This window comes from Betta splendens, chromosome 16 (assembly GCF_900634795.4).
Source record: "Betta splendens chromosome 16, fBetSpl5.4, whole genome shotgun sequence".
Lineage (NCBI taxonomy): Eukaryota > Metazoa > Chordata > Actinopteri > Anabantiformes > Osphronemidae > Betta > Betta splendens.
This window is the reverse complement of record NC_040896.2, coordinates 14,394,330-14,419,929: the sequence shown is the minus strand read 5'-3', so window position 1 is coordinate 14,419,929 and position 25,600 is coordinate 14,394,330. Positions and strand designations below refer to the sequence as shown.

Here is a 25,600-nt window from a genome sequence, read left to right as displayed (position 1 = left end):
TAAATCTCTGACCCAGACTTTTCTCCTTTTTTTTACCATGCACATATGACTCCTCAGAAGGAAAAACCCATTGGTTCCTAATAACAGAGTACTTTATAATTACTGATACAGTATTTGCCCACCTATGTGTACACAGATCTATTAAGGGACTGAGGTAAGAAAAATGTGTCAATAAACACACATTCTCTGAAGTATAGATTTATATACATATATATATATATTCAAATTCAATTAAAATGTGGATGTATTAAAAATATCCAATGAAATATTACAGGTCTTACAATCAGTTAATGGTCATGAATGTTGCGGACAGTTCTTTCTTGGTGACAGGTTTTCACATTTCACTGTCAGTAACGGCTCCAGCTTAATTAATCAGTCTTGTTTATTTCATAAAACCTCCTGAAAGACACCACTCCACGTGTAACTTTGACAGCTTCTCTTTGTGTGAAATACAGCATGGTTGTTCTGTACCAAATTTTGTGTCTCGGCCACATTAGAAAAGATTTAAACAGGTTTAGAGGAGGAAGCACTTTTGTTGTAGCTCCGTGTGACCCGCTGGTGCCAACTGGCTGTGACTTCTTGAGACACAGACAGTGTTAGTGAAGCCATCCTCGGCTCCAGGGATTAATGACTCCTCACACATTGAGAAATGTTTACCACTCGCCTGTGACCACTCCACTAGACGCGCTAAGAGCTCTGTCACTGAAACAATAACGCAGTCTGAAAAGCCCTCATAACTCAGAGCTTTTCCGCCTCTGTCTTTTAACCAGAGCTTTAATCAACATTTATGACAGCCTTTTGTCTCTTTATTGCCAATATATTTCCCAACCAATCCAAACATTATGCTCCCAAAAGACAAGACTATTAAGGTTGGAAAGAGCCGATACAGTTTAGGTCAGTGACCCACACTAAAGCAGATTTGATCTACATTATACTAAACCTTTTATTATTATGCCTTTGTGCAATGGTTTTGAGTATGGAAGATTAGTACCAGAGAGGGTGCTTTGTGCAAATTGCATAGGATGCTAAAGAATAAAACTGTCATACATGCTTTTAATTTATTTACGACTCTTCTTTGACACTTTATCCTTTATTTAATAGATTGACTTTGAAGAGGCAGACAGGAGACATAAAAAGGTCCCAAACCAGGTAAACCAGGGACATCACAATTAAGGCAGTAACCTTTAAGCCGCCACCAAGCCCCAAAAGAAAACACCATTAGAGATATTTCACTAATTTACTCTATATGTTTGTACTTAACAATGCAAAGTTTGGTTTCACCTACTCGCCTTATAAATGTGTTTCCTGTGAAAATACTGATTATCTGAATAAAGGTTTGAAACATCACTGATAAGGACCGAAGACATTTAGCTCCTGGGACATCACCCATCACTACTGAGTGTTGTGGTGTAACTCAAAGTCTATTACAACAAATTATATGGTCTGGGATGTTCCCTATAGATAACCCCAGTGACACCGCTGCACTCAAACATAGCGTCCGGTAACATCTACATTAGGTGGCTGCTGAATGGCGATGCCTATGTGACGGCTCCTGAGATTTATAGCCCTGTGTGATGATGTGCTGAACATTTAATTTGGCTTCTGTATGTTCTCAGACAGGATTATTAAAACCTAAAACAGATAAATATCACCTGGCCTTACTTCTGAAAGTGCCATTAATGGATGATGGTTTTATTAGTTCTATCTTTAAAGATTAAAACTTTATAATAAATACTTTGGCCTACTTTTGACAAATTCATGAGAACATCTCATTTTTTTTTGCCACGTTTGAGGACATTTCCATGCATTGATTAAGAGAACACTGTACCCAACAATAAGCATATTAGCTTGGGTGCATATTACCCTTCACAAAGGGTAGCAGGCCTGGGCACTCACCAGCAGCTGTGAACATGTGGCTCTAACATGTGTTTCTACAGTTTTAAGGAGGTCTCTCATACAGAAAATCATAAATGCCTAAATGCATCTATTACCTCATCTGAATTTATTAGCTGTAGTAGATTTAACAATATGATTAGGTGCAGCAATTCTGGTCAAGCACAACCATATCAATAAATAACTGAGGATGAGCAAGGCCAGTATTTGAAACGAAAGCCATCAACTTCCTCTAAGAAGGGGCAGCATGTGATGTAATGCTTTCAAAGTAATATCCTGCAGTGCTTTCAAGCTTAACTGGAAAAATAGTTTTACCATTACTGTGGTGCTTGATGTGTAAATAGGTTGGGTGATGACCCATTACACCATAACCAGGCACAGACTCAAAGTTACTGAGGTTCCAGCCTAGTTTTTATAATAAGAAAATCTTATTACAATAATTTTGTCTTTTCAAACATTTACAGCACTTTTCTATTCTTAGCTCTAGAGCGGATGTTCTATTTTTTCAGTCTGTTTTAAGAATGTGTGGTCTTGTGTTTTATGTCTGTCATCTTTGTAGCACTGTCATTCTAGAGGAACGTTGTTTCGTTTCTACATGACTGTTTAGATTGAAAAAACTTGAACCCTTGAAACCTTCTAGAATGATATAGGACTAGTACAAGACTAGTGCACACCTTATGTTCTACTGACCAATGATTTCTGCATGTACAATATGCAGCCCACCATATTTGCCTTGCAATAGAACTCAAAGTTATTTTTTTTAAAACAGTAAAAAAGAAAAATCTTTCAAAAGGTTTTCCAAAGATTTTCCATATATAAAAAACAAAACAAACAAAAATTTGTGTTTAAATAAACAACTAATGGCTGTTAACTTTTTATTATAAGAGATTTTTACAATCACGGTTCACAGTGAAAGTGACAGACTGACTCAGACAGAATAATATTATTTTGCCAAGAATTTGATCTCAACAGCAATGATTATATCACAAGAATAGCATAAAAGGAAGCCTGATGCCTTGTATATTTAATAGACACTGCTCAGCTTCAATGATTTCTAGTGTCATTATAATACAACACATATACAGGATTCTCTTAATTTACTCAACACATTTTTAATTTACTCACACTAGACCTGACTAAGCTGTCCTCTTCTATTAACCAACACTGCCACACTGTGGCCACAACCTAATTTCACTTGTTGACTTAGTTTTAGAATAATGTGTGTATCACTTGCATTGAGTGATAAATGTCTAACAATAATAACATTTGTATTAGATCATTTTGAAGTGGATATAAATGAACACAAATTAAGATTTAGGATTTCATTAAGCAGTATGCAGTGCAATAGGAAGTAGTATGAAGTAAAATAATGCACAGAAGACCAAAAAAGGCAGTTTGCAACTACTAACTACTGGCCGTCACATACATCATGCCAGATGGACTCACTGCTGATTAAAACAAGACATTTAAAGGTAGATGGGATTAAAAAGAAAAGCCTAACTTCCTCTAGAAATTTTACAAATAAAAAATGCTGTGTTTTTTTTAACCTGTACTATTATATTTATTGATATTTAGTTTGGGTTTTAAACTTGATACTTTCATTCTTTCAATTCATACTTATCATAGGCCTAAGAGATTTGTAGAGATAGACTGAACCTAATAGAGTAGAAGCTAATTAGACTGAAAACACAGGTCTGCAGTAATTCTGTGAAACCTATAACAAAATATATATCGGTTCACTTTCCATTTTTCGACTACATAAGTCACGATTTTTATGATCAATAAATACAGGGACCAAAGGACATAACTGCAATAACTCACCGACTCGTTGATACTAGTTCTTTGCAACATCTTTCTAGTGAAAGCCCCGCGCTCCTACTTCCGGTCTGGCCTTCTTTTGCGCTTGACGCAGCCCGGAAAAGTCCCCGCACCGCCCCTGCCGGTGCCGCAGCTGTTCGCACCGCTGTCCGCCCGCCCGCCCGCCGTCGCGCCGCTATCCGTTGCTGCCGCTGCCCGCGACCATGACAGGCATCGCCGCCGCTTCTTTCTTTTCCAACGTCTGCAGGTTCGGTGGCTGCGGTCTTCACTTCGACTCCCTGGCCGAGCTCATCGTGCACATCGAGGACAACCACATCGGTAAGAGCCGACAAGCGCTCCGCGCCGCAGCCCGCGACGGCCCGGGCTCGCAGCTAGCGCGAGTGGCTAATGGAGCTAGCATCTCACTTCCTGCGTCCTCCCCGCCCGGTTGCTAGGTGTGGTGGCTGTTGATGTTCCGTGTACATGTCGCGGCTCCTGTTGCCGCTTGTCCTTCGTACCAACAGCGTTTGGTCAACCGCAGCATTGTGTGCGCGGCGCAAACACAGCACGCCGACGGCAGCGTCTTCGCGCGTCCTCGCGTCTCGTGCGACAGTATTGCGGCGCGAGGCCTGCGCGCTGAGCTCCTGGGTTAACGTGAAGTGTGCACGCGCCAACGGAACTACCTGTAAACATCGGTGCGTTCGGTGTGTCGGTTGCTGCCGTACACTAGTCCGTAGTCTGTCTCACGTGTTTGATCGTGGTTAACGCTGTAATCGGGGATAAACGAACACGTGTTATTGTATATCTAAGTTCAGTCAATCTGCTGTTTTTTGATGTTTGGAGTTTTGTTCATAAATGATAAATTTGGCGTGTAATTTTATTTCTACAAGGTAAATAGGCTATTGTCATATTATGAGAATGAATATCTATATACTGCATATCACCCTATAACATATATGGTTTTTGTGAGCGCATGCAAAAATGTATATAATGTGGTGGTTTCTTAAAGTTCATGAAAAGTTAGACATTAACGGATTACGTAATGGTGCGCTTTAGTTGAATTTTCCCATTATACGTGGGCTGAAGTGTAATTGTAATCACGCCTTGCCATGCTGCACAGTTCACCTGCTCATAATCGCTGAGTGATGCTTTTTTGTCTGCCAATTAAAATCCAAACTCAAGGTGCGTCGCCACCTCTAGTTTGTGTGGTAATACAATAACCAAGTAAAACACAATGCTTTTCGCTTAGTATGAAATACATGAAGTAACATTTAATAAAATTCACATTATATATAGCATAAATGTGGCTGCTTGCATGATGATAATAGATATTAGGCTATATTTTTGTCATATAAAGTCTATCTTTTAATTGTAAAATCAATTTTACAATTTAACCCTACAAATTTTGCAAATCTTAATTTTTTTAACCAGTTCTAATCTATGAAGAAAGTTCTTCACGTTCGTTCCTGGCTCTGCTTCCCAATCTAGTATTTCAGACTCTTATTATTGAAGCTGACAAGGCCCAGCTGTCTGTGTTGTTCTTGTTTGTTGCTTGACTGGCTTTAATATCCTCTGCCCTCTAATTGCGTGCTGCGCATGTGTCTGAGGTGTTAGCCTTCGAAAAAAATGCCTCCAAATGACTTATTGGGGAATAATGAGGCAATTAGTTGGCTCAGAGTGGAAAAAGTTTGCTGCCCCCCTCCCACGTCCACTGGCCTGTGCCCACTCTGAGAAGTGCGAAATCTTGCACATTGTGCCAAGTGCCTGTGAAGCATAATTACAGAGCGAGTGCTTGATTTGGCTTGTCTTCCTCCTCATCTGGTGGCCTGCTGCTTGAAGCACATTCTCCTTTTTATAATTAGGCGCCTGAAAAACAAGCTCACATTCTTGTCCCTGTTTTCCTCAGCCAGTGCACGAACAAGAGGTGGCGCTGCTCTGCTGTGGGAAACTGTGGGAGCCTGTTGGAGCTGTATAATAAAGAGTAGTGTGGATATGACACCCCAGGACTCACTTCCTTGTGTGTTTTAACAGCATAGTCACTTGTGTCATACAGTTACTGGGGCTTTGTTTATGATACTTGGAATTAGAAACGGAGAACTAGTAATTCTTTTGGCAAAAAAATATTTAATTTTCCTAGTAATTATTCTATGATTAAAACTTAAAAAGAATATATGTTTACTAACTTTACAATTTTTCAAATAAATCTCATCACCTGTCAGAAGAATCTCTCCTCCACCTTGTTTCTCATTAAACCAGTAAGAAATCAGCTGTTGTTTCCTCGGTCATTGTTACAGATTTAAGTTCACATTAAACAGGATCAGCCAGTCGATTTAGACGTGTGTTATCAAACTCAGCTAATTTCAAGATGTCAGTAGCAAGACTGGAAGAAGGCTGAGCCCTGAACCCAAGTCAGGCTGTAGCGCTCTGGCATTGTTGGGCTTTCTGTGCACACACTGAGCCACTGTGGTGCTGAGAAATGAATGGCCGTGTACCTGGTGGAGTGATGGTCTGAAACGTCCAGCCTCTGTAACAGTGGGTCTGTTTGTTGCCACTCCTCACTGGAGACTCATTTAGAAGATTTTGCTATGCGCCCCTCAAAATCTGCACGGAAGTAATAAATTTGGGAAGCAGTTGCTAGTTCCCTAATCTGTGCACCTGGTGGGCCTAATTACATTTCCCCCACACCAACCCCACTGCTCCTGTTCCTGTGTGGTGCCTGCGACGTGACACTCTCTTATAGGAGATGGCGTATAACTGCTGTTGACGTTACTCAACATGGACAAATGTGAGATTCGGCTGAGTGTCGTTGTTCTGTTACATGACTTTGTTCAGTCCTTCAAAGGCTAATATTAAACATATGGCATCGTACCGTGTAAAGCGCTGTGTTTTCCAAGAGGAATACCAAGCATTCATTCGTTGCGGCTTTTCCTTTGGGATGATGTGCTACTTTGTCTGTTATGCATCACCGTAAAGCTGAATAAGTTTGAATTGTTGGCTTTTTGTCAGACACGAGACAATGCTTTTGCAGAGAAACATCTATGAGAAACTGTTTTTGGACGTACTGTAAAGAGTTATTTGTATTTGCACCCCTAATGCTGACCACACCATGTGACGTACCACACATAAGTTCACTGGATACCGTATGTGTAAAATGTTAGCTTTTTGGCATCAGTGTGTGTTTGAGCTAAACATCTTTATAATAGATCATTTTTTCCCCTATGTGTTTCATCAGTTATCCACAAAGGCAGCTTACACATGGAGCCCGACTCCCATTTTATTTCCTCCTCAGAGGTCACATCATAATGAATTACCTGTGCCACCACTCCTGCTAATGTCCCCTGCTGCTCAGAGCCACCATAAACATGTCACCATAAGGCTCACTGCTCTGCTCTGCCCCTCGGTGCTTCTGGCCATGAGGGTGGATGGGCGAGCCGGACGGAGCTGTGCGTCTGGTGGGTTCGTGTGTGATGGAAAGGGTCGTGGAGGACGTTATGAGAGGCCAGAAGGCGTCACTTCCCCCGTTGCCTTAGAATGCTTGGCTGTATGATCGTCCCCTGACTTCCTGTCATAGGGTTAAAGTAACCCTAATTAGAATCTGTTTCATCGTCATAATTTCTGAACCCTCGCTGTGCCAGTATTACACTTTATAGTATAAGCATGATTTATCATAGACACTAACAATAACATGAGTCAGAACCTCATTACATAGTATAATAGAAAGACAGATGCTATAAATATCATTATAATGTTGGTGCACACTGGTTCGTTGAAATTTATGTTATGTTAAAAACACAACAGTATTCTTTTTGCCAGAGAAGGACTCTATTGAATATGACCTGCGATTTGCTGAAAATGGAAACCTTATGTGGAAATAATGTTGAGGGTTTTAGGAAATATCAGCAGCTCGGCGGAAAAAAAATGTGTATCATGAAAATCTTTTTATACATACAAGTCTTCCTCCTTCTCGTTGTTCCTCACGCCGCACCGATTGTTTCCCAGAAGGCGTCTAATAGTCGGCCACCGGGGTGGACCACCTGTGCAGCTTGATTAGAGAGGTTCCCATCTCCCCACGCGGCGCCGTCTTCCGGGTCCTTGACTGCTGGTGGCCCCAGAAGAACAGCAAGGGCTGCAGGGACCTGGCCTGCGGGTCTCCTTTCACCCAGTCCCCACCCGGAGTGTGTGTGATTTACAGTGTGTGAGAGCAGATTGATCCACTGCCGTTGGAGCCATCTGTGAGCAGGCTGCCTCTCCACTCCTGGAGGATCATTAAGCATCTTAATGAGGGATTTCTCATGCACTTACGCACACACACAGAGCCCTGAGGAGCCTCTGCACTGCCTCTGGCTTTTGGCAGAGACGTACCGCTGTTCTGAGTGTGTCTTTACTACTGGAGAGCAGGGAGCGCTGCGCTGGGGATAAATCTATCTTAATGAAACACTTGGTTACGGCTGAAGCCTCCTCGGTCCTGGGTTCGAGCCGTTCTCACCGCCTGCCTCCATGTAACGTGAAGCTCTGCCACTGTTTTCATCAGCTAAGCAGCTTGGCCCTCATCCCTCAGTGGATGGTGCCTTGTGTCTACTGACGCCCGTGTCTGCATAAAGTGAGACTGACGTCAGGTTGTTCTCCGACATTACGGTTAGCGTTTCTGAACTGTGCGCTTGCTCATGTACCGAGGTTTGATCCCAGTTTAACTGCCCAACATCGCCTTTCACATTCCTCTCAAGGGAATTAAACTGGTAGTCTGTTAAAATAGTGCAGCGTGTGTCTCCTGTATGGATGTTTATGTGCACACGCGCGTCTGGGTTTTTAATATACCACCGTGCATTATATCATTTTATTAGTAAAAACACAGAGACCAGAAATAAAACTTCAGCAACAGGTTTGAACAAATGACACCTGATTAAAAAAGCAGTTTTCTGTCAAATCAAGCTACACAGGTACAGTGTTATAATTCCTTTTTAAACCCAAGCTTATGGAACTTAAGTTTCACCCAGGTGTTAGTAACAAAGAGAACCCAGACTCCTGCAAATATTTCCTTAAATATATTACATTTGTCGGGTCATTTTGGACTGTATTAACCAGAGCCGGTCTGTTTCTGCTTACCGAGCATCCACTTTGTAAAGCTGCACTCTAGCCACTGAGCTTTGCAGAAACTTAATTTGGTTTTAATGCCATAAATAGCCCAGGGTGTCTGCGTTGTGTATAAATGAGCTGATGGATGGAAACAAGCGATGGTTTTAACCACATGGGGGTAGCAGGCTCTCACAACTCTGTCAGAGGCAGACAGGGAGGCTTAGCTGGTAAGTGGCAGACACTGTTGTTTTATGAGGCATCTCTCTTCTCCCACATGGACGGCAGTAGGAAGAGCGTTTGAAGTCAGGCCTGCTTCACCTCAGGGTGTGGAGATTGGCCATTGTTGTACATGTAGCACTGCTGAGCAAGATGAATGTCTGGAGCGCAGCATGGGAAAAGGCCGTTGTGTAAAGTGTGGTCATGTTTAAGCAATGTGGTGTCTGCACAGCTGCTTCTAGAAAATGCGCAATGGAAATTTGAAAAAGGCACTCAGGGTTTTTCCTGTAAATACCAGCAACTGTAGCAAAAGAGTATGTTTGAACCTTCGGAGGAAATAAGAAGAAACCGGCTTGAGTTACTGGGCAGCATTTCCAGCAGCACTTTAGTCATTAGTGATTGTAGATGGCTTTGACACATGAAGGAAGCCTTTGTTGTTTGATATTTGGCCATAATGGAAAATGTTGTTTCATCCCATCAGTGCAACAAGAAGAGCAAAACAGAGGAACCAGCTTTGCACCTAATACTTCTCTCCCTCTCGTCTCTTCCATCTGCTCAGACACAGATCCACGACTTCTGGAAAAGCAGGAGCAGCAGCAGCCCACATATGTTGCCCTCAGTATCATCAACAGGTAAATAAGTCGCGGCGTTTGTTCCTTCGAGGGTTCTATAGGCCACTTCAGACGTCATCTGAAGCTTAGCTTAGATGAATCCCTGCAGTGTTTGGTGGTTGGGTTCGTCCCAATAATCTTTGATATGTTAACGTCTCATTTTCAGTGTGGACAGTTCAACATCTAAATATTTTGTCCCATAATTTCAGGTTCATGACAGACGCCGCGCGGCGAGAACACGAAGCTCTGAAGAGGAAGGCGCAGCCCAAGTTGTCTCTGTCACTGACGGGCGGTCTCTCCCGCAGCAGCGTCCCCACTCCCCCTCGCCACACCAGTGGAAATCTCACCCCCCCTGTCACCCCACCCATCACCCCCTCCTCCTCGTTCCGCAGCAGCACACCTACAGGTGACCCGCCTCAGCGCTCTCACCTCTGTTTGCCAGAGAGCACATTTTTCACACAATGGGATGTGAAGAATGTTTAAGTGTGTGATGTCCTAACATTCAGTCACAGTGGAGCTGAATAGACACAATAGAACATTTATACAATGCTCAAATGCCCCGAGCCATGCCCTGATAGACCCTCTGTCATCTACCGTCCTATAGGGAGCGACTGTGAGGAGGAGGACGTCGATTTTGAGCAGTCCGACAGCGATGAATCGTGGACAACAGAGAACGCGATCAGCTCTGAATCCATCCTCAGCTCCATGTGCATGAACGGAGGAGACGAGAAGCCGTTCGCTTGCCCTGTGCCGGGCTGTAAAAAGAGATACAAGGTGGGTTTACCTCTGCGTCTCCACTTCCAGTACATTAGAGATAAAAGTGTAAAATGCTGAGAACTGGAGGTACAGTATTTGTGTTGGAGTGTTGTTTTTTTTTTCTTGCCCACCCAGTTGAGAATGTAAAAACTAAACAGATTCTCTTTTGTCACAGTAGATCTTAGATCTTGAGTGTTACAGCAACATAAACACATGCATCCATTCCACTTCAGTGATGTGGCGTTTAACGGGAATTTCCATTCGTGTGTGTGTGTGGGGGGGTGAAGTCTGAGAAAATTACTTTACTGACGTGAATAGGAGGGTTGTAGACGGTGGCGATTGACGGTGGAGAGTAGAAGAATGGAAGTTTGTGAAGAATCATTTAAGTTTAACAGTCATGTTGACTGGTGAGCTCTTTTTGATGAGAACCTGAATATAAAAGATAAATTACAGGTCTAAAGTTTTTATGTTAAAAAATATTGTTGGATTTTGGACAAAAATCTTCCAGCTTCTCTATTTCAGCATGAAATGTCCTTGTGCACAAATCCAAGTCTATAAACAAAATGTTTTCTAGGTTTTGTCTGGAAGAACTTGACTTAACACCATCCAAACCCTCCGGATGAATCATAACACATGCTAGGAGCCAGGCCTCATTGCCTTATTGCTGACTTGAACCAATGCTTTGTGGCTAAAACTGATGCAAATAATTGACAGCGTTGGGAATCGTGTGGAAAAGCCTCTGAGCATAGTGGCACCCAGTTTTTCAATGGGACGCTCGTAAGGAACATCTGAGTATAATTTAAACGCACACACAGAGCATTTGTGTGAACCTCAGCCAGTACTAGGTTTGTTACTGAGTCTGTGCATCCAGAATGATGACTCCCTCCGTTCCAGAACGTGAACGGGATCAAGTACCATGCTAAGAACGGCCACCGAACCCAGATCCGGGTGCGCAAGCCCTTCAAGTGCCGGTGCGGGAAGAGCTACAAGACGTCTCAGGGCCTGCGGCACCACACCATCAACTTCCACCCGCCCGTCTCCGCTGACATCATCCGCAAGCTGCAGCAGTAGAGACGGAGCGGGGGAGCGGCACTTGCCTTCAGGCCACTTCCCAGACATCTGAAGACCACCATCACCAGCAGCGTTTTTCAGCCGAACTCTCATTCCTCATCCTCTACCCTCCTTTTATTCTCTCGTCCTTATCGCACTTTGCTATGACACTATTTTTGATTGCATGGTTAAAATGTATAATTAGTCATCCTCAGTTTGTACACAGGATGTTAAATAGTTATGTATTGCATATTTGCATTTTGCACTTATAAGATATCGCTTATCAGTTCTATTTTATTTTGTCACAAACGGCGCTCGCTGACGACAACACCGTCAAAAAGTCCTTTCATTCATTTTGCAAGTTTTCTGAACCTTTTTATTCACTGGTTTCAAATACATGCGAGCACCGAAGGACAATCTCAGGTGACATTTAATGACGCTCCACAATCCTGCCCGTTTTTGCTGTTCAAACAGATGACGGCAGCTTTGTGTCACTGTTCCTAAGCGTCGAGTTCACCTTCCTTTCTGGAGAGGCGTTAAAGCACTTTTTATAACAAGATGCCAACAAATAAGCCTTTTTTTTAACAGTATCTCATTTATAGTGTGAAGCAGCTACTGAGATAAGTCAACAGGCCTTCAGTGCAAGTTGCTCTAAGGGGAAATGCACAACAAACTCTAGTATTTCCAGTAATGTGGGCTTGTGTGTGTGCAGTAGTTGCCTTGAACTGTAAACCACTTTTTGTATGTCTTCATTTTAACAGTTCAGACTAATGGAGCTAAATGCACAGTGCTCCTTGACTCCCCAGCCTAAACCCACATGGTTGATCTTTCCATAGACGGACAAGAGAGGCAGCATTAGCCCCGTGTTCACCATATTGATATATTGTCGCCTACTTTGTGCCATAATGTCAGTCATCTCAGACATAAGGAACCACTGATTTTAAAATGCCACAGGAATGGACATTTATCAATGAGCCATGGATGTTCACTGCATGGATGTTAAGGAACTCTTGTGACATTATTGTACTGCCAGTATTGGAGAAAGTCAGTGTACAGTGAATGTATTGACGTGTTAAGTGCATTAAATTATATTTTCATATTTTTCTGGACTTGGGAGTGTATGAAAAGAAAAAAAGTGAAGGTCATTTGGAGGAACAAACAATGTTATGTCTTTCCTCGAAAAGCTGCTTTCTATAAACATTTGTTCCTTTTAGGATTAGGAGTTTCTCTGATGTGCCTACAGATTCATGTAAATAAGTGTTAACAAGCTTCACGCGTTTCAAACAGACTTTATTAGATACAAGAAAACCACTTAAATGAAACCGTTCTATGAATGAAATAACTTAATACTGTAAGAATAGAACAGAAGGGGGAAATTTAACAGAAGCCCAGCATGCACTGATGATATGAATATTAAGGAGTTAGACAACAACCAAATGAATCAAACGTAAAACTAAAGGAAACTTAACAAAAAACAAACCTATATCATACACAAGTATCAAGGCTTTCACAATATCATTGGCTTTAATTATTCTAAAATAGATGATCTGATGATATACTGTATAATCAGGTCTGGATGTATTCACAGATTTCTCCCTGACTGCATATATAGTGCACCAAGGCTGCTTTCTAAAAATAATCAGCTAACTGACTTGTTTGATGAAATGTTTAAGGGGGGATGTTTTTAAATGTAAGTTTAGTAAACACTTATCTCTTTCCCTGATTTGTTACGTCCTGTAGTATAACATATGAGTCAATTAAAAGTCTGTATATATTCATACAACAGTCTTATCCCCCTAAATTGTTCTGATCCCAATGAAGTGAATTCTTTCAACTATTAAAATGTTCTGATTTCCAAAAACATTAAGTAGCCCTGTGATATACACTCAATTATAATATCATTTTAAAATGTTTCTCTAAGTTGAAGTAACAAAGCGAAAGTCAGCATAGTCCTAAAGACTGAATCTTCACACCATTACATGCAGAAAAGAGTGCAGAGTGATTTGCTTCAGTGGTTGACAGGAAGTAGGCAGAGGAGATGTTTCGTTTTCTGTCTAGTCAAAGTTGAGCGGGTGGCCGTCGAAATGAGTGAGCACATGGTTCTCGAACACCTTCTGGTCGCAGTCCAGGGGAAACTGCTCGCTGCACATTGGGCAGATTTTCCAGTGGCTCTCCACATGCTCCTCGAACTTGCTCTGGTCGTAGTTGGGCGGGAAGATGACCTCACACAACGGGCATCGCTTCATGTCCATGCTTGGTGTTGGATGAGGAGCGTCGGGGACAAAGGCAGGGAGAAACGGCGCATGTTAATAAGCAGTCAGGTGATGATGTGGGCAAAGCAGGAGCGCAGGCTAATAAAGAGCATCTGTCTGATGCCGCGTGGGTGGCCTGCTGCTCCACCGATACCAGCAGAACAAACACACATGTTCCCATGCACAGCAAACTAGGAAGGCATTTATGAAAGCAGCCTTGTGAGGGTGTATCACCTGGGATCAAAGCAGAACGCAGTTTGTCCATCGTTGACAAATGGGCTATTTGTTTCAGTTGCTGTGGTCTGTTCACTGGCATTACCCTGAAAAAGAATTATAAAACAGCATTTACACATTTTACTTATACTACCGGTATTAAATGCACTCTACACGGCGGTGGCTCTTACATTGTTGTCCTGCTTTTCCTCCGTCTCCTCGTGGCCCTCTGGTCGGCTGTGGTTACGTGAGGGCTGGATACACACCACATTACTGTCCCAGGAGGGTGGTCCCACAGGGGGCAGTCTGAGCAGCTGGTCGTCTGAGAACTCCTCATCCGCCTCATCTGCTCCGAGACAATTGAGTGGCACTGCTACGTCAAACACGTGCCAAGGTGGTGCACAGTAAATACTGCTTTCCGAAAGGAAGCTGACCTTTTGAGTCTGAGGTGGCGTACGGGTTCCCAAAATGCAGCTTGCTGGGGCTCTGGGAGACAAGCAGAGGGGTGGGGGCGTCCTGGGTGTAGGGGACCGGGTACTGCAGGAATAAAGGCACGCTGGACTGGCTACTCTCCAAACTGCTTTTCTCACTGGTCCCCTGATCTGCCTTCCTGCTGTTGCTGCCCTTCTGGAGTTCCTAGAAGACACAACAGCGGAGCTGAGACAACGTTTGATGTTTCTGTAAAGAGCTTGTATTTGAGGTTTTCTGCTATCTTAATGCCGCTCAGGATATCGAGGCGAGCGGCACATAGCTGATGCGAGACCCTAAGCCGCTGCTGACCTGTGATTTCTTGCTTTTCCTGTCACTTCCCACAAACAATTTAATTAGCGCCTTCATTAAAAAAGAAACTCCTCTCATTTCAAAGGGTATGAGACGCTGTGTTTTATATGTTCGTTATATGTTCGTTGCAGACGCCAATTTAATTTACAGTCTAAACCTCAAATTGGGTCATTCTGCTCCTCTTAGCAGTAACTGCATTACCCCGTAGTCATATTTTAAGTCCGTATGGACCCTGCTGTGGTTCAAAGTAATGGCATGGAAAATAAGAAGCCATTTACATTGCTTCTACAATTAGAGGCATATTAAACACAGACCAAATTAGGAGGAAGAAAATGGCAGAAGGGCACATTTTGGCGATTTTTTTAGTGTGAAAGAAGTCTATAAAAAGAGAAAATGAAAGCTGCCACTAACCCCCTCCAGTTTTTCCTTCTCCTTCATAACAAGTGCTAGTGTGTCCTTCAGTTCCTTGAGCTCTCGTCCTTTCTCAGCTAACTGGCCCTGAAGAAAACAGAGAGTTATGATCAATGCAACGTTGACATGTGGGGCTGATGCATAATGCTGTCGCCCAAATCAGAGCCAGACAACCTGGTCACAGCCAAAGAATGCTTTTCCTGTAGGATGGATAGTCCTACTGCTGCATAAAAATACAACCTGTTTGAATTTGTGTGAGGCGTTAAGCAAATATCCGCTCGACTTGAGCCAAGCTCAGCATTAGCCAGGCAGCGGGAACAGGCTCGTCTGAGCGCAGCTTCACTTGTCTCTAGAGCTCGACATAAACAGCAGTAAAATGTCATTTCACAGAACGGTCTGCTCATAAACAACAGTCACACAGAGACTGCGCTCACGAAGAGAGATAGCATCAAAGTCACACAGAGAGGTAACACAGGAGAGTCCCAGGACAGATGTCCTTTGAAGGCCTGAGGAGTGTGCACTCTGTACAAACCTTATAGCGATCTTCCTCTGCTGCCAGCTGCAGCTTCAGGCTCTCATTGGTCTTCAGTTGCTCCTTCAACTTCACCTCCATCTTAGCAAGCTCGTCCGCAAACATGCAGCTGCGTTCCTTTTCCTCCTATAGCAGGGAAACATTGGCCATCACGCCTCTCTACTCCAGCGAGCCTTTACAGGCATCTATTATCACAATGTGAACACACTTCCTACCATCAGCATCTGCTTGCATTTCCTGTACTTGTCATTCCTGTCAGATGCCTCTCTGCTAATGCCTTTAAGCTTCTCCTGGATGATGGCTTCCAGCATAGGATCAGCAGAGCCTGGACTCCCTGGAAAGACAATCATCATTTCTATTAAATTATAGAAATAATTCAGCCTTTAACTTGACTGGGAGGACTTGACATAAAAACAAGATAAGGTTTAAGTGCAATTCTTCTGATAATGTACCTGGCACTGATGTATCTGGACTCGCTGAAGCGGGAACTGTTGTTGCCTCCTGTGCTGAGCTTCTCTTCACCTCCTTCTCGACAAAATATACAATATATAAAAAGATGTACAGTACAGAAAAACTGTATATTGATGACCAGACAGAAAAATCTACGCTGAACTGTAAATGCCAAAATTACAACAAGAAAATTCAGAACATAATAAATTTGACATTTTTGCATGTAATTGTTTATGTCTGTAGAGCAATTACAATGTACATTTGTCAACCTACTCTCGTAGTCTCCTGCAACTCATTAGCTGTGAAACCAGGTCTGCTTACTGGGCTATGAGAGCCAGGCACCGTACTGCAGGAACTGAATGCACGTTCTGTTCTGTCACAGGCATGTTGGCGAGGATCTGGAGGAGCACCTACCCCTTGCTGCTCTGACAGTTTGAGCACTTGTTTTTGCAGTCTCTGGCACTCCTTGTATTTCTCTTTGTAGTGTTCTGCAGCCATATGGAGCCGCAGCTTCAGGTCCTCCACCTCTCTCTGCAGCTCAGCTACGACAGCGGTGTCTGCAGCAGCTTCTTCCTCAACTTTGGTCTGGTGGCAACGAACACCACATAGGAAAAGATGAGACACATTAATCAGAAGCATAAACTAACTTATAGGTTGACCGGTGACAGTGTATTAATTTAAATTACTGAACATCTCAATTGATGTGAGTGTGTACAGAATTTACAGAACTACAGAACTTCTCTTTCGTTACTTACTGCTTCCTGCTTGGCCTCCGTCTTCATGCGCTCTATGATGCACTCCAGGCGGACACACTGGTCCTGAGCGTCAGTCTTGACCTGGCGAAGGGCGTCGACCTCGAGCTTCATGCGATACAGTTCGGACATGGTCCGGTCCCGGGAACTGGAGGCGTCCCTCACTTCAGCAGCTAAGAGGGAGTTCTGCTGCTGGTTAGCTTGAAGCTGCTCTTCCTTCTGCCGCAGCTGCTCTTTCAGGGCCTTCATTTCCCCCTACCACACACAAGTTTGGAATTTCTATAGAATCACTATAAATTATTTATTATATGTAATCACATTCGCTTTGTCATTATTCTTCTTCGTGTTTGGATTATTATGCTATAGAAATGAATTAGAATTAATGTACTATTTATGATAAATATAAAGCTTTAAAATAAATGTAAATGTTTTACCAGGGGGGAAACTTTGGCCAGGATCTCTCTGTACTGTTTATCCTTCTCAGTGAGGCACACCTGCAGACGGCCCATCTCCTCTTTAAATTGGGCAATGGTGTTCTCCTTGTTCACATCCACAGACTTCAGCATCTGCAGCTCTGCACTCAGCTTAGTGTTTTCTAGTTCACGGTTTTTCAGGTGAATCTAGTGCACCCACACACACGCACACACACAAGAGGGTATAAAACAAAAAAGTTGTAAAACATAAAGTTGTAGGCGTTCGCCTCATTTGTACACCAATCACGACCACGCATCGAAGAGCATACAACTATTAAAGTAAATGTTGCATGACCTCAATTACAAAACAGAGATTCAGATAGGTCTATAAAGTTTTCCCTTGTGCGACGGCGCCGGAATGATGGGGCACGTTAAATTAGATATGGGTTTTTGGCCACTGTTTTTATGGTGACAGTACAGTATGTGGCCCACACAGTTCCTGTGCAGTGCCTATAGCCACAACAAAGACAGAGACGTCAGACGGACCAGATGGAGACAGAAAAGGCATAAATATGTAAACAGTCTCAATCGTAAAAATCTAAAAATAGGACTAAGATTTGGGGAACGTGGTTAAACAAATCTCTAATTATTAGTTTTTTATATGACAATAATATGGCAAATTGTACAGGAAGTATTAGTATTACCAGGTAAATGAGTATTGACAGAATGAGATTTATCACCATGAATGTGTTACCTTGTACAGTTCTTTCTCATCTTTCTCATTCTTGAGATGGGATTCAAGGGCCTCCTTCTCTGCAATAATCTTCTTTAATCTGTCCTTGAGACTAAAAAAAATATATAATACAAATTGTAAGTCACACATCGGTACACACACGTGATGCCCTGCAGTTAAACACATAACAACGTACTATGTATGAGTTAGCAAATAAGTTATGTATTAAAAGAGACAGGCAACAACCAATGAAGCTGGTTTTGTCAGGTGAATGTACTTTCAAGTAGAAATAGGAAATTCGTGTAAAGTTGTAAACAAACCCATCCAATCTGTGAGAGTTATTTTAACTGAGACTCACTTGTCCAGCTCAGTTTCCTTTTGCAGGCCCTTCTGAGTGACTCCAATCAGGTCTTCCTCCAGCTGTATGACTCGAGCTGTGGCCTCCTCCAGCCTCATCTTTACTTCCTCCTTTTCTTCTTGCAATGACTGGGCAGAATTCTGTACCTCCTGCGAGTCAATAAAATTTATAGTGTGAAAAATAAGATAAACAACTTATAAAATATGACAAAATGTTTTAATTTATCTAATAAAAATATAATTCTTCCCATTCAGTTGTTATTTCTTTGTGTCAGAACTCTCAAATAAATCTAAGATTTCCAATGTAATCCCTGCACCGTAGTATATCTTTTTTCACCTCAGTCTCTGACCCCAAGCTTGTGGAAAATGTGTGCAAACATAAAAAGTTTATTGTCTTTGAAATGCAAGTCGTGACCCAACACTGCCTTTTCAAACTTAAAAGATGTCATCAAAAAAGCAAAGGGAAATTATTTTTTTACAGTTTGTTTATAGGCAGAATTTTGGAATCTTTACATTCACACCACATAAAAAAATCATATAAAGTATAGTCATAAAATTAACAGCCACAAAATCTGTAATCATGTTTATATCTCAAAGCAGCAAATTTATGGTGGACGACAGCAATTTGAATTATTACTGACACTGCTTTTAAGACTTAATGCTCTGCCATAAAAAAGCTGAATTACAACTTTGATAATACCGACTTTCATATCTGTCATAGTGTGATTTATGCACATAGTGGATCACGAGTCTGCATAGTTCTGTATATGGGCAGGTCTCCGCTAGGGGGTGCTAACAGACTGTTTGGCCAAATGTATAACTGGACAGAACAACTTGACCACAGCCAGTCATAAAATACAGTCATTGATTGATTATGTGGCCTAAACAATAACTACACTGCATTACAAGTTCCGTCTCTGTTTACTGCTGTAACTCGGCCCTTTCACTGCTTACCTGGTTCTCTCTTCTCAGCTGGTCGCAGGTTTCTTTCAGCTGCTCACACTCCTTCTGCAGACCTTCCTTCTCCATTTCCAGCTGCTCCCTCTCTTGCTGCACAACAGCCATGTTTTTGACCAGCTCATCTTTTTCTCGCTGGGCTTCTTCCACCTTTTGCTGTAGACAGCAATAAACATGTTGAAATACCTGAGGTTTAGGTAGTAGTTTTGGATGAGCTTTTACTGATCTATTAAAAAAAAGACACTACCTCAAGAAAGCCAGCCTTAGTGGTGACCACCAGGATGTCAGAGTTGCATTCGTCCTCCACAGTCAACAGTTCATCCTCTGAAGGACTGTTGGCACGGAACTGGAATGGTGTACTGGCTCCCCGTATCTCCCCTTTGTAAGTCACATAACAGAACTGGTAGAACTCGCCGTCATCATTGGGCACATAATAGCCTAAGAAAGAAAACACATCCAGTAAATGACATTAGTGCAAAAAGACCAAGCTAAGCCACAGATAAGATTCAATGCAAGTGTATTGCCTTTACTTTAAATCTAAAAAGCAAGTCAAACATTATTTTTCTCAACTTAACATAAGCTTCAGTTAGATTTTTTAACTAACACTAAAAATTGTCTTCAACACCAGCACAAATGTTTCTAACTATGCCCACTGAAATGTTATTCAAGTTTTAACAATCCTCCGAGCCGTCGTCTGATATGTGGTTATTACAAAGGTGTCAAAGTTACATTAAAAACTATGGCAGGATCTTACCCTGAAAGACCACTGTTCTGTTTACTGCGGTTCCTTCCACATAGTTCTCAGGGAGAGGCGACCACAAGAATGTGTAATAGTCCCTCGCTGTGCTCCAACCAACCTGTGAGACATAGTGGAGAATCTATTTTACCAGGCGCTCTCACCACATCAGTATACGATAATAACAATGGAGGCTCAACCGGGAGGCTTCCTAGAATACACAGAGCCACTTACAAAATACCTCCAACTGATTTACTACACTAATTTTACGTGTTGGGAGATCGCGTTTTTTTCAGTGATGAAAAAGCATAATTTTGGTGAACCACTCCAGGTCCTGGTTACCATGTGCATGGGCCCGGGCTTTGAGGCGAGCAAGCCCAACTGTGGAAATGTAGCTACAACTCACTTCTAACAGGAAGAGGAAAATAGGTGAAAATTTTATATACGGGCAACTTGAAAATGAAAACCAAAATGTAATTATAAGTATTTTATGTGTTGTTAACTGATGACTGATGCAGGGGGAGTACAGAAAATACATCTATAACTTCAGGCTGGTGCCATAAAACTGTCAAACAAAATCAGAGTCACATTGAGCTGGCTGGTTTTCTGTGTGTACACGCAGACACCCACCCATCCACAATAAGGCAAACCAAACTCCAAGCTCAAGGGATGCGGCATTTAGAAATTAGCCATGTCTTTCTTAGCTATAATAATTTAAAGAGGTAACTGTGAACAACTCTTTCTGATAAGTTTCACCCGTTTATAGTGAAGGCAGAGGTTTCCACTATCTGGCCAGTTTGTTCTGTCACTTGTGTACAAACAGCCTACAGCTACAACGCTGTGCGTGTTCATCAGAGCCAGAGATAGAAGGCTCCGGTGCTCCACAACCCCCAATTGTTACCAGCGCAGTTCCAGCCTCCAGCAGTAAAGAGCAGGAAGCAATTAAAGCATGCACCTAGTTACTGAGTGTCATTACTGAAAGCTAGCCTTCACCAGCCCACTCATTAGAGCTGCAGAGGTGGTGGTGGTGGGTGTTTCTCTGAGAGAAACTCTTTCACTTACAACAGACTGGTCTGCATTGTGTATAAATAGCAGAAGAGGAGATCAACATGGCGTAGAGCTGACCATGAAAGTTGGACGTGTGATTCAAACAACAAAAGGAAGCATCGTCAGAGCTCAAAACATCAAAAACATACAGAAAATAATGAAGAAACACAATATGCATTTTATGTTAAACAATTAATCTGGATTTTAGTTCACTGACAAAAGCCAGTGGCAATGACTCTACAACAGCTAATGTATTGTTTCTAGTTCTTCATGAATCACAGAAAGCCTGCGTTCAGAGACACGCTTAATTACAAAGCTGTGCCTGCTTTCTCCTGGTCCACTCCGACAACCTGTTCCAACAGCATTCCTCCACAGAGCAGGGAACGGCTTCCATCACGCAAATATCCTCACATCAAAGGGACAAACGCTGCTTTTGTCCTTGTGCGAACAAGACCCTGTCATACATCACTTCATCAGAAGGTTTTCATTTTTTGAAGTAAATGTATATAATTTAATCCACTGTATGTTGTTGCAAACAGCACACATTTTACAGTAATTAATTTTCTTTTTGGATTTCATTTTTGAAATATATAATTGTTTCAACCAACTATTATTCACATTACCGTTACATACAACTGTACAAAATAATCTTGTGTTTTTATTCCATGTACATACAAAATATTGAAATGGTGGTAGATACATCCATCCATCCATTTTCTTAACCGCTTACTCCCTAGTGCAGGGAGTCGGGGTGCTGGAGCCTATCCCAGCTGGCTACGGGCGAGAGGCAGGGTACACCCTGGACAGGACGCCAGTCCATCGCAGGGCAACACATAGACAGACAACCATTCACTCACACACTCACACCTACGGGCAACCTAATTCACGTCTTTGGACTGTGGGAGGAAGCCGGAGAACCCGGAGAGAACCCACGCAAACACGGGGAGAACGTGCAAACTCCACACAGAAAGGCACCAGGGCCGCCTCCGGGAATCGAACCCAGAACCTTCTTGCTGTGACAGTGCTACCCACCGCACCACCGTGCCGCCCCTGGTAGATACATATTAGTGGAAAGTCAATATGATAATAATATGAGCCACTGAAACCCAAACCCAACTTCATGTGGACCAAAAAAGCAACACTTATTCACCAAATATCCCCAAACCCAACTTCATGTGGACCAAAAAAGCAACACTTATTCACCAAATATCCAGATGCACGCTTACACAAGATCCTGGCACAATGAAGTCCATCTGTCAGCGCTGCCAAGAACATTACATGATTTACGGCCTTTTAAACCAGGGCTGTGTTTCATAGGCCCTTTCAGATCTGTACATGTTGCCAGTTGGTGCCTACCTTAAGGGTAAACACTGAACAATGTGGCATTCAGCCATATCCAGTCATACAGTATCCAGTATTAAACAGGCCTCCAGACATCAGCTTAACATTGCTACTGCTGTTTGCTATTTGTAGCGGGTTTGTCCAAAACTTATATATTGTATATTATTAGATATAGAATTACTTCTTACATTGATTAAATGTTTGGGTATGTTGTACATACCTGTAACAAATGTGGAAATACAATGTTACTGTCACCAACATGCAAAAGAGAAATGCAAAACAAACCATAAAGGCAAGCTTCCTTCTACTTCTAGTAGAAAAAAGAATGTTGGTCTAGGAAAGCCCTGGAGCTGTGTGTCTATCTTCATTCACAATTCACTTGAGATCAGTATAAAATAAATTACTGCTACTGTACCGGATTCAATGTCCTCCTATAACAAGCTCCATGTGGGACACTCAAGTCAAAATGCTCCACTCACACTCAAAACCTTATTACTTAAATAAACATGGCAATGGCTAAGTAACTATTTCTCAAACAATACAAGACTACATCCAACATAGCACACACAGAATAAACAAATAAAGGTGCTTGTCTTTTCTGAAATGCATAATACGGTACTGCTATGACTGCAACCTGTTTGTCTTCAAATAGGTTTTTTACCTTGAATATGCCAACCCAGTCCTTTGGATGTGGTTTAATGAACTGTGTCAGGGTGTAGTGACACTCCAGTGCAGCGTGGGGAAGGTAACTCTTTCCCACATTCTGGAAGATGACGTGGGCAAAGTTTGATGTGTCCATGTTACTTAATAAAGTCCTGTCCAAGAACAGTGCCATGAATCAATCAGCAGCAGCTACATGGGAAGAAGGAAGCAACAAAATATCTGATTAGCAAAAGAACACAATAAGCTTATAGCAACACAGAAGTAGTTAAGAAACAAAGTTACTGAATATCATATTGTTATATTAAACTTGTTGTTATGCAGATGATACCCAGCTATTTCAAGCTATAGAATCTACCTAAACAAATATGTTAGTCAATTCTGCTCAAAAACAAAGTGTTATTATTGAAACTCAGAGGTATGTTAACTAATGATATAGTTACTCTGTGTGACAAAGTTCAACCTGCTGTAAAGATCTGTAAGTTATCTTTGACCAACATATCTCTTTTTTTGCCTCCTACTATTTCTTGTATGTCTTCTTCCAGCTGTATATCACAGCTAAAAAAATAAATAAAAGCATCCTTTCTTAAACCATGGCTGGAAATGACTCTATGCGACTGTAACTTCTAGACTGGACTGCTGTAACTCATTACGAACAGGATGTTCTAATGACAATTTCATTTAGCTGTTTCCCATGGAGGTTTCCACAGTAGATCATGGTCTGCAAATGTATTTGGCAACTGTTTTTATGCCGGATGCTGTTCCTAACAGTGACTGGGATGAATGTTTTGTCCAGGGACGCTTCAACATGCTGCCCCGTTAATAAAATGTCCTAATAATACCTTAAAGGGCTCTAATTAATTCAAAATGCATCATAGTTATGAATGGACATAGAAATCTCCAATGACTTCACATAAAATAGGAAACTGAATTTAAAAACCTTCTCCTTAAGTATTTACTGACTGACAAGCCCTCTTATGTAGGACGCGTAACAGTACAAGGGCCACAGAGTTGTTTTCTAAGTGCTATTCAACTTTTGGTTCATATTTAAAATGTGTTCATTTACATTCTCAGGTACCATCAGATGACTTCTGTTGAAACTAAGTCGAAACTTAGTTTAGTTGAAAAAAAAAAAAACTAAGTAAACTCACTTTTTAGAAAACCACTTAAATTGTACATGTGCTTGTTTTACTTACTTTGTGCCCCCACAATGACTCATACTTTAAAGTTCACTATCTCTGTTGCAATATTCCACCCAAGGTTGCAATAGAAAACATAACCTTTCACATACAGACTCACAACATAAATTCATAATAGTATGAATTTAGCAACGACTGAATACAAAGTCCTAAAAAAACAACATTTACTGACCAAAGTTAAGTGTAAATATTGATATTGCTAAAGCACAGTTATAGATAGAGAGTGTTTGCCAAGGCTAAGACAAGTGTCCTATGATTTTAACAAGCTTGCATTATCAAAAGCAGTGATCCGATGAAATTGTCATTTTTGGTGGACATTTAACAAATTATCAAAATGCTGTGTCTGGATACGGCATCTTTCACTTGAATCAGCACATTTTAACACAATAAAACAATTTGTAAACCATGACCATTTATTTTGATACTTAAGCTTACGTTTTATACCTCCACACTGACTTCTGAAATATGTTATTTTTAAAGTTTTCTAATATATGAAGCGTGAACCTGTGTGTCGCTTTATTAAAAGGTAGATCTGCTGCCACTGTCAGCTAGGGCAGCACCGCATCACCGTGAGTTGAGCTTCATGTTGGATTCCACTCTGAGGCCACAGCTTACAAAACTTGCCCGACGTAATTAGGCCCGTGGCTTTCAAACGCTTTTCTCGCTTGTCAATCGAAAATGCAGACAACTGTTTACGGCAAGTGAACGATCCCCCCAACACGTAGTGTGATGTGGCAAAAGTTAACAGTTATGATTAAAAACGAGAAATGCCGAGTAGCAACCTCTAAGTGAGGCCTAATGTCAAAGCAGTGATCATATCTCACTAAGTTAGCCATGCAGCTAACTAGCTAACGTTAGCTAACCACGTCATTTCAAAGACAAGTAAACGGTTTAACGATAACACGCATGTCACATTTGTCCATATATGTATAATAAAGCAAACTGTTAGCTAGTAAAGACCCAATAAATAAACAATGTTGCCCTTAACGAAAAGCAAAACAGCTAAGTTAACTAAAGAGCACCGCTATAAACTGGAGGACAATGTTGGCTAACGTCAAAAGCAACGCCGATAGTCGTGGTATCCTTTAATAGAACATAAAAAGCCTTAGGAACATCGACAGCTGTCTCAATAACAAATATATGTCTAATAATAGCATGAAACATACCTAGTTGCCATACTGAACAGCGTCTCAAAGTCGAATGTATCATAAAAACAATTGTTGACGCAGTTCAGTGCTTTCCCGTGCTCACTTCCTGGAATAACAACAACATTGCGTCATTTCCGAAGTGGGGAGCTACTTGGGAATCCCACCCGTCTGAAACTGTGACATTAAAAAATTTTCTCAGACATGCGTGGTTATTAAAATGATA

At 41.8% G+C, this 25,600-nt stretch overlaps 3 protein-coding genes across 3 annotated transcripts in view; 1 reads left to right on the top strand and 2 right to left on the bottom strand.

Annotated features, from left to right (window-relative positions):
• The window catches only part of creb5b (cAMP responsive element binding protein 5b), a 35,109-nt gene extending 31,255 nt beyond the window's left edge, over positions 1 to 3,854 (bottom strand). Inside the window, exon 1 of the mRNA XM_029130222.3 lies at positions 3,715 to 3,854. Coding sequence (XP_028986055.1) covers positions 3,715 to 3,744 — 30 coding nt within the window. The 5' untranslated portion in view covers positions 3,745 to 3,854. The remainder of the gene's footprint in view (positions 1 to 3,714) is intronic.
• A 40-nt stretch (positions 3,855 to 3,894) lies between these two features.
• On the top strand, positions 3,895 to 12,498 carry jazf1b (JAZF zinc finger 1b). The gene is made up of 5 exons (XM_029130228.3): positions 3,895 to 4,029; positions 9,539 to 9,611; positions 9,800 to 9,996; positions 10,195 to 10,364; positions 11,241 to 12,498. Exons 1-5 carry the CDS (start codon positions 3,915 to 3,917, stop codon positions 11,415 to 11,417), a joined length of 732 nt encoding a protein of 243 aa, XP_028986061.1. The 5' UTR covers positions 3,895 to 3,914; the 3' UTR covers positions 11,418 to 12,498.
• A 171-nt stretch (positions 12,499 to 12,669) lies between these two features.
• On the bottom strand, positions 12,670 to 25,554 carry tax1bp1b (Tax1 (human T-cell leukemia virus type I) binding protein 1b). The gene is made up of 18 exons (XM_029130212.2): positions 25,396 to 25,554; positions 23,032 to 23,222; positions 20,001 to 20,103; positions 19,494 to 19,684; positions 19,244 to 19,402; positions 18,291 to 18,439; positions 17,954 to 18,044; positions 17,221 to 17,406; positions 16,790 to 17,041; positions 16,449 to 16,619; positions 16,037 to 16,109; positions 15,800 to 15,918; positions 15,585 to 15,710; positions 15,053 to 15,139; positions 14,296 to 14,497; positions 14,053 to 14,207; positions 13,883 to 13,968; positions 12,670 to 13,649 (listed from the first exon to the last, which is right to left on the bottom strand). Exons 2-18 carry the CDS (start codon positions 23,203 to 23,205, stop codon positions 13,451 to 13,453), a joined length of 2,523 nt encoding a protein of 840 aa, XP_028986045.1. The 5' UTR covers positions 23,206 to 23,222; positions 25,396 to 25,554; the 3' UTR covers positions 12,670 to 13,450.
• Positions 25,555 to 25,600: the final 46 nt, after the last annotated feature.